Source organism: Megalobrama amblycephala, linkage group LG8 (assembly GCF_018812025.1).
Source record: "Megalobrama amblycephala isolate DHTTF-2021 linkage group LG8, ASM1881202v1, whole genome shotgun sequence".
Lineage (NCBI taxonomy): Eukaryota > Metazoa > Chordata > Actinopteri > Cypriniformes > Xenocyprididae > Megalobrama > Megalobrama amblycephala.
In genome coordinates, this window is record NC_063051.1 from 10,909,188 (window position 1) to 10,925,798 (window position 16,611).

General features: G+C 39.2%; 2 protein-coding genes across 9 annotated transcripts in view; one reads left to right on the forward strand and one right to left on the reverse strand.

The window, feature by feature from the left end:
• Nucleotides 1-4,792, reverse strand: part of gabrb3 (gamma-aminobutyric acid type A receptor subunit beta3) — an 89,940-nt gene extending 85,148 nt beyond the window's left edge. The window contains exon 1 of one of the 3 annotated variants that reach the window (XM_048199218.1): nt 4,512-4,792. In XM_048199218.1, coding sequence (XP_048055175.1) covers nt 4,512-4,606 — 95 coding nt within the window. In that variant the 5' untranslated portion in view covers nt 4,607-4,792. The remainder of the gene's footprint in view (nt 1-4,511) is intronic. The other 2 variants (XM_048199213.1, XM_048199215.1) reach the window with 2 other exon arrangements.
• The window catches only part of gabra5 (gamma-aminobutyric acid type A receptor subunit alpha5), a 39,351-nt gene extending 23,728 nt beyond the window's left edge, over nt 1-15,623 (forward strand). For 5 of the 6 annotated variants that reach the window (XM_048199224.1, XM_048199223.1, XM_048199221.1 and 2 more), the window contains 4 exons: nt 2,698-2,841; nt 5,870-6,022; nt 8,904-9,115; nt 13,618-15,623. In XM_048199224.1, coding sequence (XP_048055181.1) covers nt 2,698-2,841; nt 5,870-6,022; nt 8,904-9,115; nt 13,618-13,911 — 803 coding nt within the window. In that variant the 3' untranslated portion in view covers nt 13,912-15,623. Of the gene's footprint in view, nt 1-2,697; nt 2,842-5,869; nt 6,023-8,903; nt 9,120-13,617 lie in introns of all 6 variants that reach the window. The other variant, XM_048199225.1, reaches the window with a different exon arrangement.
• Nucleotides 15,624-16,611: the final 988 nt, after the last annotated feature.

Below are 16,611 nucleotides of genomic sequence, written 5' to 3' on the forward strand. Positions count from 1 at the left end.
ACAAGTTCAGAGCTTATTAGGATCAGCTGATGTCCACTAAATTCAAATCCAATTAGATCCACTTACAGTCACCACCCATAATTAGTACCAATACTGTCTTGACACTCATTATCTTCATCTCCCCACCTGAACTTCGCACCAAGCTTCAAACACTTTTCTTTTTGATATCTAACCTTAAAAAAAAGTCTCTGTTTTCTCATGAAGTCTGAAATTTCACACATAGTTGGTAAAGATTTATACCACAAATGCACAATAATTATGACAGCAGTAATGGGTAGAAAAGGGAGATAACGCAGCATGATAACATACTGAAAATATGAAAATATTGAAAAAGCTTGTAGAGGAAGTAGCACTATAGCAACATACAAAAAATACCAGAGGAAGGTAGTTTAGCAACAAGAAATTTAGAGAGATTGATAACTTTCTATAAAATCACTGGTCCTTATTCATGGAAAACAGAATTTTTATTTTGAATCATTGATTTGAATGCAAAAATATTATAGTATTTTGCTCATATTTCATGAATAAAACCCCCTGTGAACTTTTTACAGTAAACATTAAACATACATCTGTCCCAAAAGTGTGTTAACAATGTACAGTATAAGTGTTTTATAAATTGCAGTACTTTTGAATAGAAAATCATAGGACTTGCCAGCATTTTTCACTAGCTACCTAAATATGCTCTCTGTCCAGGTACTCAGTATTAACTTTAAAATCTCATTTGGCAAGTTCCCTACAGAGTCTTAATAGGCAATGTGTGGACTTGTCCTCAAGTGGACTGTCCATTCTGAGAAGTGTCTGAGGATGGCCCAGAAACTACTTGCCTAAAATGCCTTATATAACATTACAATATTACATTATTTCAATATGCTAAACTCTTCATTTCTGCAACCATCCAATGAAATATGGCACAGTTTTTTGGTAAAAACCATTAACTGTCTTTGAGTGCTTCCTAAAAGTACAGTAGATGTACTGATTCAGAGGAGCATCTGGTTAGTCATGTGTTATGTGTTAATCATGACTTGGTCAGAAGATTTGTAGCAATATTGATAGCGCGTTTTATTTTCCAATAGTCAGGGGAAGACAATTTTTGAACTTCAAATTAGAACTTCAGGAATTTGTTAGGGGTATCTAGGGGTGCGTACTGTAGGTCTTTGTGAGTGTGTGTGTGTGTGTGTGTGTGTGTGTGTGTGTGTGCGCGCACATGCGCGTGTTTTTGTGACATATCAGGACACAAATTTGTATAATGACATGGGTATGACATAGGTATTACAAGGAGAGGGTGATTTATGAGGACATTACCCCATGTCCCCATTTTTCAAAAGGCTTATAAATCCTACAGAATGTTTTTTTCTTTGAGAAAGTAAAAATGTGCACAGTTTTCTGTGATGGGGTAGGGATAGTGTAGGGGGATAGAAAATTTGGTTTGTACACTATTAAAACCATTATGCCTATGGGATGTCCCCACAATTCACAAAAACAAACGTGTGTGTGTAGATGGTTGGCAGAATAATCCCTCAGTCTAGATTGTCGAAGTCAATCTTAATTGTGATGGAGACATCCGTCATGAGAGTGGCAGGATTAATGTTTTGTTTCAAGATGAATGTCACGATGGAAGGAGGGGGCGAAAGTGAAAAAGAATTGAGTGAAAAGAAAGTCAGTGAATAGAAAGCTGCAGCTATTTTATGTGACACAATCATCTACTGAAAATTTTATTTCATATTGTGTTAAATCTGTTCTTATGTTGATTAAATACTATTATTTAAAATTAAATAATTTAAATAAATGAATTAAATTACAGAATATAATTGAAAATGTATATTTGTGGATCAGCATATTATCAGAGGATTGCCTGCTTTTAGATTTAGTGGCCCTTGCTTTTTTTTTTTGTATAGGACAAAGAATATAAGGTTACACACTTTTTTAACATATTTAACGAAGACGTGCTACACTTGAAGGGCCATATCATACACCTGGCTCAATGCGATGCCAGGCGAGACGCAAGTGTTTTGTTTTTGTTTTTTTGTTTCAGCCAGACGCAGTTATCATTTTCACGTCCAGCACCCACGTTCTGCTCTGTTCGCCCATGGGCGTCTGGTCTGAAAACTGAAAAATGTCAACTGAATACGGCTGCGCCATTGACCAACAAAAACCGGGTCTAAAGTAAATGGTGCATTGACCATTTTTTCCGTCTTTAAACTAGCAAAAGTGGATTTGGACACGCCATAAGTGCACCTGTGATCATTAAAATAGGGCCTGAAGTGTTCCATCTTGTTGTCTTCAACTTAGGTGTAGCTGTCTGTGAAAATCTCTTTTTTTAAACCTGATGGTCTAATCCTATTATTCAACACAGGTTCAGATTATTACATTTATTACTCCCAGCTCTACACTTGGCAGATACACATTGTTGATGAAGCAGATATTTCCCCATGATTGACAGGTGTAGACACAGCACCTGCTTAATATGAGAAATGAAACTTGCCTGCATGCAAATCACAATGCAATAAACTGACAATGACTGTACAATCAAGAGTGAGTAGCACTTATATAACCTTATTTAAAGATGGTACTGAACAGATTACATTTAATTTGAGCTAATCTTCCAGCCACTCACTATGTCTGGGTAATAAGCCATTATCACTACATAATCTAACTTTGTGGCAGGTATAAAGTGTAAACTACTGTATTTTTTTCCAGATGCCTACCCTATCTCAGAGGTTGTGTATAAGTGGACTAAAGGCCCTGGCAAATCTGTGGTAGTGGCAGAGGAAGGGTCACGTCTCAACCAATACCATTTGATTGGCCACTCGGCTGGTACAGAAGATATCAGCACAAGTAGAGGTAAGCCACTTTGTCTGACCCAATCCCATTCATAGTAATTGGTGTCAATCAGTCAATTGGTAACAGATCTGTGAATTAACTTCAAGTTAGTCCAACACATTTTGTAGTATCTCCCTGAATTGAGAAAACACAATGCCCATAAATAATTCTTACTGTCCAAGAAACTGTATTTTGTATTATGTTTCTTTCAGAAAAATTTTACATTTCTTTAAAAAAAAATCATATAAATCAATATTATTGTTATTATTATATTTGTCTATTTTCATAGTTTTATACACACAATGTTTTTATTTATTTATTATTTTTTTATTTTTCATGAATTACATTGCAAGTCCACATTGCAATTTATTATAGAGCTGTCCACTGACTTTTTCTTTTTACTTGCTCGTAAGTCATATATATGTATATATTTTTTTCATAGTTCATCTGATCTTCTACCTGATCTACCTGTTGCATCTCATGCATTATTTTCAGGAACAAGATGTGTTGCATCTCACCATTTCAGTTTTATTATTCCATATTGTGTGACGTTGTCTCTCTTAAATAAAGTGATAGCCCTTCGGTGATTATAGCTTTTTCAAATCAAGCTGGATGACAAATGAGTGATGAGGATTTCAGTACACCTCCCACTCATGGCCAGCTGTCTCTAGGACCAGCGAGAGTACAGGAAGAGATGAAGATGAAAGAGCGAGAGAGAGGGAGGGGAAAAAACAACACTTATCCTGAGCCATTGGGCCTGGAGGGTTAATCCTTGTGCCTCCCCATCAGTTGTGCTTTTACCATGTGACGTCGGGCAGACGCCATTGGCTCAAGCCGGCAAGAGACACATGGGAGCCTAACGAGGGGGAGAAGGGGGCCTAGGCGGCATCTGCTTAATTCGGTTATGTAAAGAGGGCTGGTAATACACTCATATCATGGCTGCCTCTAGCTTTGTAATCATTAAGCATGGGGGTGGGGGTCGGGGGCTTCCCCTTGTTCCGCCTTTATGGATGTACATATATGGATAACCGTGCTGAGCTGGCATACAGTCATATTCAATAAGACATTATCATACTTTGATCATGAGCTAGGAAGACACTATCAACTGCGCTGACCATGTCATGTTCTAAACCTTGCTTAGCCATCTCTCTTTCTATTGATTTACACATCAAAGTTTGCCAGCTGTCATCAGGGAGCCAGAAGGTTTTTTTAGAAACAAGCTCCTGGGTCACAGCCTTCCTTTCTGGGAGATCCTCCCCCCTTCCAATTTTTGTTCTGGCTGACTTGCAGGACAAAGGTCAGCTGGTCATTACTGCTGCTAATCTGAGGTGCAAACCTCTTTACAAAGTCAGAAATAGATCCACAGGGACTTCATATCATGAGCGCAGGGTCATTAGCTCAACTTAGAAAACCCAGTGGAGAAGAAAGAAAGAGCAAAAGAGGGAAAAAAAGGCTTTCTAGAGTCTGCCAAACAGGGGTGAAATTATCTCCGGTGGAAATGTCAACATTCAATCACATGGCTCACACTGTAAAGACATCCAGATAACCTGTCACCTTTTATTAATAAGAACTTCCATCCAGAAAATAGCACCTGCCCTTCCCAACTGTTTCAAATTGATTTAGAAGCTGATCCCTGTCGACTTTCAATTCTCTGTTATTTTTCTTTGAGCGTAGAAAAGCAAACCACTCACCAGTTGACTAGCATGGCAGCGTTGTTCTCTGCTATGAATGGGAGTTCTCCATAAACACTCCAAAAACTTAGCAGTAAAATCCACCACAGTCGCATGTTTGCAGCTCTCAGAAGATTCCCACCCCGCAGGGCACATCCAAGGCAGAATATCTGAAATGGGGCACTGCCAGTTGTGCTTTCTTCCCTGTCATTGAAATAAAGGGGCGAGCGAGCCGAAGGGGATGCGACGAGCCCCTCTTGACGAGGACATCTTTGCCCCCAGGGCCCTCGTTCAAACTTTTCCTTGACTTCCAAAGCTCAACAGCTTGTCGTCTTCTGCATCTGATCCACTTGATCTATCCCCTCTGATCCCGACTAGATTTTGCGTTTTCACTATGTTGTTTTCGTCCTTGTTTTGTTCCTCACTCTCTTTCTGCGTGCTGAGAAAGAGTATATCCTAAACACGGATGGCCTGGCCTGACAGAATGGATGGAACTACTGAAAGAGCGAGAGACAGACGAGTGTGTGTGTGTATGTGTGTGTGTGAGAGAAGCCTGCAGGATGCAGATTGTGACAAGGGATTAGCGGGACACAAAAATCCGATTTTGCCAGGAGAAAGCAGCAGTCATCAGTGGATTTTCTATAGTTTATCAGACTGTGTGGCTCAAAAGGATTTTTTTAAAAAAGCTTCAAATTCAATCTTCGCTTGGTTAACAGGATATATAATGTTTTTTCACTCTGTATTCTCTTTTTTATTCCAGTTAATGATTTACCTCACCATGTTCTAATGCACAGTGTGACAGCTCTCAAACATACCATAAATGTCATTTTTATTTAGATGATTCAATCCACCGCAGTTTTTATTCCTTTTAAGTGATTTATTATATTATGTTGTACTTTTTTACTAATACACAGTTAAATCATCTTTGTGGTCAGACATTACAGTAACTGTCCACTATTTGGTGCTAATGAGACCACCAACCAGGAAGTCAAAGTGCTTCCCTTTACTCTGTAAGAATACTGACAGTACTGTTGGAAAATTCCATAATCGCATCAATTGTTTTGATTTATCTCATATTATTATGTCTCAATCTTCCATTGACTTGTGTATCACCACCTCTCTCCCTCTCTCTCTCTCTCTCTTTTTCTCATTTTCTTTTTAAACCTCTCAGCTGGTTTGCACTTATCCCCCCAAGAGTTTAATCACACTCTATCCCTCCCTCTCTTAGTCCCTTTGTTTCTTCTCTTACTTATTTTTCCATCACTGTGTTCTATTCTCATCCTTCCTCTCATTTCGTTAGGGCCCGAGCACCGATGGTGCGATGACCCTCTTGGAATTGCCCCATTTATTCTTCTTCTGTTTCATTGTTCCCCCTGCAGGTCAATACACAGTCATGATGGCCCATTTCTACCTGAAGAGGAAAATCGGTTACTTTGTGATTCAGACTTACATGCCCTGCTTCATGACTGTCATTTTGTCCCAAGTCTCATTCTGGCTCAACCGTGAATCTGTCCCTGCCAGGACTGTCTTCGGTTAGTGCTTCCTTTTGCATTTTTTTTTTTTTTTTTTAATTTTTATTGTACATGGATCGGGTCACCCCCTCATGGAAGCTGCCATGTTGAGATCACATACTTTTGTCATTAAAAACAAATTATTATTTAACAATAACAATGTTTAGCTGTTAGCCCTGCTGGTTGATGCTGTAAATTCACCATCTGATTCTGGACACATCTTTCTTCATTGAGAAATCACAAATTAGCCATATTTCAGACAGGACCACTTTGGCAAGTTACTTGGGTTTATTGAAAAACAATTTATCTTTGGTGGTATGTTTCCTTATGGGGGTTCAATTAATTGAACATACTAGAGCTTTAACATTAACCCCCCAGAACCATCAGCTTGGAAATACATAGACAATTAAGACACTTTAGTAATGTCTTTAAAAGCGAACAGTGGTAATCATGTAGATGTGGCAGTGGGACGTCTATACTGTAGCTTGGTTATGAGGATGAGTGTCTCTCAGCAGTGCGGTCCATGCCAGCCGGGACTTGAAAGCCTTAGTAATCTGAAACAAAAGAAGACGACAACCAGAAGGTGCACAGTAATATGCTCATGCTTATAATGGGGAGAGAGGGTTGCGAGCAGTTTGAGCATACTTACCGAGCAGTAATGCCACGTATATGCCCCGTGTCTAATAGGAGAATGGTAGTGATTGGAGCGATTTGAAAGCTGACCACATCAGCTGGTTGCAGCACTATGACTGAACTAACGCTGCGCTCGATTTATATAACATTTATAGCTTAGGTGATTGGCTTGAAAAGTTGAGAAAATTCTTTCTCCGGTTATTATTATATAGGTTTTTTTTTTTTTTTTTTTTTTTTTGATAATTCAGAAAAGTTTTATTCTACATGGATCGGGTCTTCATCTAATGAGTAAATTAGCTGTATAGAATTTATAGCTTATGTGATTGGTTAAAAAGTTATGATAATGTTAATAACTTTCTCCAGTTTTTAAAGACCTCTTACACAAAAGCACACACACTGATTACACCTCTAAAAACTCGTTATATTGTACTTCATAGAATAAGATATTTACTCCCCAAAGCCTGACCGTATGCAGAGCATCTTTTAAAACTATATTCCCTTTTCACTTACCTAACATGTATGGATTCTTAGCTATTGTTCCTTTTGGCCATCAGTTAATGTTTTGCTTGATACATCGATAATTCTCATCAAAATGGAAATCAGAATTGACTGATGCAATCAGAGGGAATGAAGAACTAATCCACTCAGATGACTGTTTCTGAATTCGCACCGCCATTCCCATTTAATTCTGAGGCCTGGAATTGTATCTTGGCAATAATCAGCAATAATAAGCGAGCAGACAGTCCACAAGGAATATGCCCACGCAAACAACATCTCTATGACTGGCCAACAAAGGATACATCAAAACATAACACTTTCTCACACACATACATATACAAATATCCATGAACAGAGGCTCAAAGGCTCGCTCGCTGATATCGCGCATGTGACAGTGTTTTATTTGCATAGCCTGAGGCTGAGAAATCCCGGAGCCGTGTGCCTAAGAGACTGTAGTACCATAGCTATTTATGTCTAAAGGTCTCTATGTCCGCTGCCTGGGGCAATCTGCAGATCCTCCTCTGACAGGGACAGAACACCTCCGCTCCTTCAGCAATTCTCCAGAACTATTCTCAGGTGTTTTACATAAAGAATTAAATAATAATAATGTCACACCAAGGGCATCTTGGATATTAAAAACTGTTATATTTGAACTGCATTGCTGTGTTTGATCCTTCACTCCCACCTTTTGTACATTTATTTTTTTCTTTAAACTGCATTTCTGGGAATGAAATGATCTTAATGTCAGTATTGCCAGCTGGTTTGCTTTGTTTTGTTGTTAAGATGAGTGTATGATTCATGAACCAATATTTTATTCATGCAAAGTATTTTAAATATTAAAAGAATTATGTTGGATGAAAGACAAAATATCCCTGCTCACTACTGGTAGCGGCATTCACAAAATGACTGAAAAGATTTTGATGGATTACTGTGACCACTTTCGGCACACAAATCATTTTATTTTAAAAGCATTGCATTGTATGAAGTTATAGTTTAACACTTATACATTTTAAAAAATAAATTATAGTCTAACACTTACATATTTTAAATTGATACCTTTTTTTTAAATTAAGTGTGTTATTTGATTTATGGAGTCTTACAAAGATGCAAACCTTAAGAATTTAGATTATATTGTCTATTATATTTTTAATTTAAGATTTCCTAATATTTTTTAAAGAAGTCTCAGTAATATTGTGAAATATTATTACAATATAAAACAACTACTTTCTTTTTGCTTATTCTGCTTCTATTTCTGTGATGGTAAAGCTGAATTTTCAGCATCCATTACCTCCCAGGATTCTTCAGAAATAACTCTAATATTCTAAATAAATGTCTAAATCATTCATTCATTTATTCATTCATTTATTTTTAAATTGTATCTTATCTCGATTGTATTATATCATGGTTTCCTCAAAAATATTAAGTCATAGCCAACTTAATATTAAGTTTTTAATATTGATTTTAATAAGAAAAGTTTTTTGATCACCAAATCAGCATATTAGAATGATTTCTGAAGGATCATGTAACAATGAAGACCAGCTTAATGGCAGAATAAAATTCAGCTTTGCCATCATAGGAATAAATGTGAAATAAAGAAGTTATTTTAAATTGTGACTATTTCAGAATTTTACTGTTTTTACTGTGTTTTTGATCAAATAAATACAGCCTTGGTGAGCACAAGAGACTTCCTTCAAAAACAATTATTCTGAACTTTGCTTTAGTGATCTCTTATCTTATAATATTCTTAATATCTGTGTTTGATTTTCTACAGGTGTGACCACAGTGTTGACCATGACCACCCTCAGTATTAGCGCCCGCAACTCTCTTCCCAAAGTGGCGTATGCCACCGCCATGGATTGGTTCATCGCCGTTTGCTATGCCTTTGTGTTTTCAGCTCTTATTGAGTTTGCCACAGTCAACTACTTTACCAAACGCAGCTGGGCATGGGATGGAAAGAAGGCCTTGGAAGCTCAGCAGCCTAAAGTAAGTTAGATTGTTTTTGAGTGTTTGTGCATATGTGATGTTCAACTCTCAGAAAGAGTGTTTTTTGAGTGCAGTTGCATAACATGGCAGCTCAGTTCTGTTTGACGTGAAGGTTACAATACATTGCATCCCTCATCATGGTTAAATAATGCTCTTTTTTTAATTGTTTTGAGACACCTGAACAGCTTGAGAGAGCTCAGTCACAACATTTCAGAGGGTGACACTAACTCAAATGTCAACAGCTTTATTAGATGTGCTGCATTTGTGTTAGTTGCTGATGGCTGTCACATTTTGAAATTCTACAGGATGAATTTTAGCCTTTACCCAGAATGCCCTTCAGACCAACCACTTCATTGAAATTTCTGAGAGCTGCTTGTTTGATGTACATGTAAATGCCAGGTTTCTCCTTATGCAAGATCCATTTTCACCCAGGTGGTAATTTTTCATCCGCACTGGACAAACAGAATTCAAAGAGCGGTCAGTGCACGTGTCACTGTGGTGAGTGTGTTAGTAAAGGCTCTACATTCAGACCTCTGAAGGTCAGATCTGGACCTCCAGCACAGCTTTCTTAAATGTCACCCTCACTTTTTTTTTTATCAAACACCAGCTTATTCCTCCTCTCCTGCTGAGGAGTCTTTCTAAAAGCCCAAAACCACTGCTGTGGGGTTCTTCTTTAGGCAAGAGCAGGAAGTGATGTAGACAAAAGACTGTTCATTATTGGCAGTATGGTTTATACACACATTCAAACAAAAATACAGTAAAAACAGTAATATTGTGAAAAATTATTAGAGTTTAAAATAACTTTTTGTTTTCTGTTTTAATATATTTTAAAATGTAAATGACAAAGCTGAATCAGCCATTAAATATTAATTGGCTGATGGCAGTCCATGACGTCACAAGCTGAGCGCCCGTGAGCATAAAAAGGCACCTGTATTATACTTAAGCTTTTTTGTCTTTAGGACCCGTTTGTTTGTAGTGTGTGATAACGAAGACGAATTATGGAGAAAACAAGCAGCAAATACTTTAGAAATCTCATGCCTCCGTGTCCTTGTTTTATGACACCTGAGGACACCAACGATCTTTGTGTTGTTTTGCTTGAGAGCGGAGCACGAGGTGTTCACTGTGACAAATTCACAGTTAGGAAGCTCCGCTCACACTTGGCCCTCTTCTCGATGGATTAGGGACAAGTATCTGCACCCTGCGGTTTGGGTTCTGCTGCTGCCATGACAACGCGGAGACTTAGATTGTGTCGATAGCATATTCGAGCTGGCTGAGAAATTTCAGAAATGTGTTTCTCTTTCTCAATCCTTGATTGCTAGCTCGAACGATCTGATCAGGAAGCCCATTCGTTGGCATCTTCAGATCTAGCAGAGAGCATGTTACTGAAGCCGTCTAGCTCTGAGGTGCTGGATGTAGTAGGAGAGGGCAAGGAGAGTGAGAAACAGGAAGTTGTTTGCGGTAGACTCAATGCTGTTTCTCCCGGATCTTCATACTGAGGTGGGGAGATCCTGGAAGAAATCGTATTTAGCGCGCATTTTTACTTTTCAACTTTCAAATTCTGTGAACGTGGAAGGATTAAATGAGCAGGGATATGTGAAGGTCTCCCGTCAAAGAGACTAGCTAGCTATCTCTTGCAGAGTGAGGCATCCTCTTTGAAGGCTCCGATCTTGCCATCTAAACAGTTACAGACCAACTTGCGTTTGAATGGCAAGGTGCGGATCAGGCAGATGGTGCCCTGCACACAATAGATGTTTTGCAGGCATATCTGCAGAGAGATTTGGATCAGGAGTAGGGATTGTCTCTTGAAGTGGTCGCTGAGCTGCACCGCACCACAGACTTGGCCCTCCGTGGCGCCACAGCTGCTGCTATAATTTCGGTCCATTTCGCATTTTAGAGCCTCCAATTCTCCTTGCCCGTCTTCAGACAGCTTGAGACAGGGTCAGAATGCAAGCTTGGCCACTCATGTCTGTGGACATCCAGCTCCCTTCACCTGCTCCTTTTAGACAGGTGCCACCTTAGGGTTGATGTGAGTGAAGTTATGTGGGTAGTAGAGTTTCCCCCTACTTCGTTTACCTCCCTCCCCAACTACTGTTGAGTCTTGAAGGCCTCTTTAGTATGATCTGTGATGAGAATGTTGACAAGTAGAGGTAGATCGTCTGCGGGGTGCATCCTCCTTGTTATCTGTTGCATAATATAGTTTAGGGCCAAAAAAAAAGAAAGAAAGAAAGAAGTGAAGTGCTAGCTGTAACAGGTCTTGTGTGAAGTGCCTTTACTCAAGTCAGGGTATGAGCTGCTCTCCCCCAGTGATGTATGGTTGATGTATGGTGAAGTAGGGTCTAAGCTACCCTGCAGCTGCCTTTGGGTATAGAGCTTGATGAATGAGAGTTAATGGGCAAACTGCAATATGTGCTTCTCTTTTTTGCCTCCTGTCCTGAATAATGATAGGGACGTATGCTTCTCCTTGGTTTGGTGTCATTACTGTATGTTGTAGCTTGGGCATTATGGAGTTGGGCTACATCTTACAAAAACAAGTAGTTCCACTCCTTGTCTATGCTGGGGCCATAATGACCAAGGTTTTTAGCACACTGCATGCTCCCTTTGGTACGCTGCTCTCTAAGAGCCTCTCAGGTAATATTCCTAAGGTGATGGCGAGGCATATTACAACACAGCTGAGGCTATATTGTGTATCTCCCCTAATAGCTCTGCTCTTGGGGCTTTGGGCTGAGGCCTGTCCCGCAAGGGAGGGAGGAAGATTGTACTAGCTGAGACTTCTGCTATGGAGCATAGAAGCTTGGGGATTTTTTTCCCCCTAGTACCTGGGATATTGGCTTAAGGAGTAGTGCCACTATATAGCTTTTTGCAAGTCACATAGGATGCATCCTTGTGGTTGACGTGCTCTTGACTCTGGCTGAGTTTCATAGAGTCATTTAATGCTATGCCTACTGTGTTTGTGCATATTCACAGCTTAGTGAGGCAGGCATCCCTTCAGCATGGCATAGTGGTTATTCGTTCCCCATGCCATCAACACCAAGACACAGTGTCGAAGTTCCACTTCGAAAGGGAATGTCTTAGGTTGCATATGCAACCAGGTTCCCTGAGGAGACACTGCGCCTCATTGCCATGCCTCGGGCTTTGCTGCACGTCTCCTTCAGACAAAAGAGTTGATGACATGTAATACAGGTGCCCTTTAATACTCACTGGCTTTCCACTTATGACGTCATGGACTGTCATCCACCAATGAATATTGAAGTGTGGTTAAACACGCGCTTCAGATACTGGTCACGCATTCCCCATAGTGCCAACCCTAAGACACAGCATCTTGTTCCCCTTCTCACCGAACCTGGTTGCAACCTAAGATGATCCTTCAGAAATTATTTTAATATGCTGATTTGACAATATTTTGTCTTTCCTGTCACTTCTGATCAATTTAATATATTCATGCTGAATAAAAGTATTAATTTCATTCAAAATATTACTGCTCCCAAACTTTTGAATTGTAGTGTATGTGTGTATAAGTGTTCTGAGTTCTTTACAGCAATTTTGTTGTTATTCAATAAAAATCTTTCTTTCCAGTGAGCTGTTAACTGCTATGACCAGATCATAAAATCTGTGAGATGAAACTCGAGAATGGATCTTTCCAATTTGATCCAGTTCAAGTATTGTGAACTGGATCAAATGATTTATTGAAAAGACTTGTTTTCAAACCAGGCATCGCTACTTCTCTAATGAACTTGACATAAATTTTGGTCTATTCCTTTTACTAAGCTTTTGTATGGCTTCAGAAGACTTGTAATACAGCACATAGACTTGATTGGACTATTTTAATGGTGCTTTTGCATCTCTTTTAAGCTTGAAAGCTCTGTTCCTTTAAGCCAAGGTGAATAGTAATAGTAAATTGGGTTGCTAGAAGCAACTCGGATTCTTTTGTCTGCCACCCCTATGAGCTGGCATGGTAACAGATTACCTCTGCCCACCTGCAAGTACTGGAAGTGCTGGATACAGTATATGCTGTAGGATTTTTAGAGCTGTAATCACTTCTCTTCAATCTAAAGTAATTATACTAATTGTGGAGAAAAATCCTTTAAAAAAGCATTATAACTTCTGTAGATGAACATTTGCCCAATGTCTCACTGATTGAGAACAGAAGATTACTGTAATAATCTAAATGACATTTCACTTGGAAAAACTGCCTCAAAGTCACCTGCACATACTCAAGTGCAATCTACCATCTGAACTGCAGTCTCGACCACTCCATTATTATACTGTTGCTTTATTAATTAATCTCTTCTGGTCCTGCAGAGGACATTGTTTAATGTTCAGAGTCAGATCTCTGTTAACCCTGACTGTATTTCACCTTTAATTAGAAGTTTATGACCTTCAAACTGGTTCATTATCTGGGCTTTCTCCAAACAGATAGATAGGAGCTTCATTCTTACACTGACAATCTTGTTTAAAATCTCCTAACTCTAACAATATCTTCTCCTCACCTTTCTCAACCACAGAAAAAAGACCCACTCGCGCTCTCCAAGAAGCCAAACAATGCCTGTTCATCCGGAGTTAACTTCACCCCCAACATCACAAAGGATGCGGCTATCTCCACCATCTCCAACAGCACCACTGTTCAGTTGAAGAGTGCTGAGACCAAGCCCGCAATGGACCCCAAAAAGACGTACAACAGCGTCAGCAAAATTGACAAGATGTCCCGGATAGTGTTCCCGGTCCTCTTTGGGACTTTTAACTTGGTCTACTGGGCCACATACCTCAACAGGGAACCGGTGATTAAAGGTGCCGTTTAACCCACACAAAATACCCAACGCCACCGCGACATCCCCTTCACAGCCTCTTTTTCTTCTCCATTTCAGTATGCAGTGACAAGCTAACCTCGCAAAAAAATGATGACGAGCACTCATTTACTGCACCTCTCACTTCGCTAACCTATAAAAGGAGTGCTCTTGTTGCATTTCCCTCCTGATATCATAAATTGCATGGGAATATAATTGCCATATTTGCCTTGACTTCTTATTTTATACAGTATTTCCCTGGTTTCCACTGGTTATTGCATTCATTTTACAATGAAATGAGTGCCATACAAGCTACCATTTCATTCACGAAAGTTTCCAAAGGACCTGAACAAAAATTAATGCATTTGGCATCAACATTAATCACAGAATAAAAATGATTTTTGAAAAGAAGTACAGCAAGGCCAAATGCTATGCAAAAACCTTTTTCTACTATGTTGTAATGGGTAATTGCTTATAATGAAACCCTTGCTTTGTATTAATGGACTTGAGGCTTCTCTTCTTTATGTTTAATGGCTTTAGCATCAGTGGAGTAAGGCAGACAGATGCTATGCTAAGTTTTTAGCCATGCTAAAAACATTGCCTTCAGAGGGATTACTTCATACGAGTGCTCGGAAATGTCCCGCAATTACTGATTTCACTTTCATTTGTCATTTTTTCTAAGCTTTTTTGAAGTAGCTAAATAGAATTGCGCACCTTAGGCAGCTTTTCACACTTTAGACCAAGATATTCTGCAAGGTGAACAAGGTCGGGTTGCAGCTAAGACTTTCAAATCATTTGTACATAGCTTGTGTATGCTTTGCTTTTAATGTAGATGCGGCTTAACATTAGTGAGGAAGAGCTGAAAATGGTTCTGCTACGCTACTCTAATGTGCAGCCAAAGCGACATGAATGAGAGCTAGCTTGCCGATGGTGTAAACGCAGATTGTATTGTGAAATATTGTAGGCTTTGACAGAATATGCCATTTCTTTACAGTTAATTGTTTTTAACTTGGCTTTTCATGCAGGTGACAGACATTTTCTTACTTTTCTCTGTGTTGTAAATTGGTCAGTGGGTTTTGAGGTTGGAACGAGTCAGCAAAAGCCTTAAATGTTGACACCTAGCGAAATATATATATATTTTTTGTGTTACCAAGACTAATGTGAAATGATCAGGTAAAAAGTTCTGAAAGAAAAATTAAACATTTACATAGAATAATGAATTTTTTTCAGATTCTAAAAACGTAAAGACAGGAAAAAAGAAAGAAAGTCAGACATACAGTAGTAGAAAGGTGGAACCTGCTGTAGTCAAGCATGTTAAAATGGAAATGTCACACTCTGGCCTTCAAACCAAAATGCATGGCTACTTACTTGGGGAATTACATGGAGGAGAGAACAATGACCTTGTTACTTCGAAAATGTGACTTGGGAAGATTCGGTTGTTATCCTGTAATCATTCTATTCTGAACTTGTTACATGGAAGTGAGACTGCACAAAAAACCTAGGTGACCCAATGGATGATGTGTAGCTCATTAAGAGGCCAACTACAAGAGCCATTAAGCTCAGCTCCTCTGTATGCCACTCAGGCCTATAGGAGAATGAATCATGAAAGGAGTTCAAGTGAGTCAGTAATGTGCCCTTTTACAACAATGGATGTTTCCAGAAATGTACAGCTGTTCCTCAAAGCATACATGTCTGAAGCAATAAATTCTGCCTGATATGTTTCTTGACCAAGTTCTGTGATTACTTCTGTTTGAAGACATTTCTTAATTGCAATCTTTAGAATTAACCTGACCTAGAATGTTAGTGACATCACCTTACAAGGAAATATTCCCACATAGATGAGCTCAGTTAAAGGAATGAAGATCAACAAGGATCTTATTTACATCAAAAATATTTTGCTGCTTTGGTTAACGCTGGACCATGATGTGCCATGATGAGATTGTAGGGGTTTTATGTTTATTGGGTTCATGGCTGCTATTCACAGGATCATAGCAATAAGACTGTGCACATGAAGCTTAGCATGATGTTTTCCTAATGGAACAGTGGCTACAGAAGCCACTGTAACTGGAAGAAGGATTCTTCCTGGGATTACTCCTGGGATTATACAAAACACACACGCGCGCGCGAGCAAACATGCATGCACGCATCAAGACCAGAGTTCCTGGAGCAGGGAGGATGCGGAATCCTTCCTCTGGTCCTGTGTGCAGGCAACATCTGGCTCACATCTGTTTGAGAAGGATTTAGCTTCACTTAAGTTGCTTTTTCCAACCAGTACTCCTATACATGGTACTAAATTAAACTAGGACCAGTGCAACCAAGTGACTGCATTTTTGCATTATGAGTGATATATACTAGCATATTGCTGTACACTGGCAGCTGCGGTCAGTGTGTGATGTCCTGTACAAAGTACATAGAATATACAAATGAAATTTGTGTATTCTACCCATTTACAGTTTGGCAAGTAAGCTTTATGAATGTTATACTATGTTGTTTCACACTGACATTAATTTGACATGTCACACTGTTGTTGGGGGCTCACGGAAAGACTTTACTTCATTTTATTACATGTAAGGCAAGTGTAAGCCACTCCAATATACTGAACTCATTCCTCACACAATAATGCACAGCATGCCAATGGACTTTAAACCTTTAATCCCCTGAGTGGCAGAGTGAGAGCTTGGAATCCTATTCCTGGTGCCGGACCGGAATTCCGCT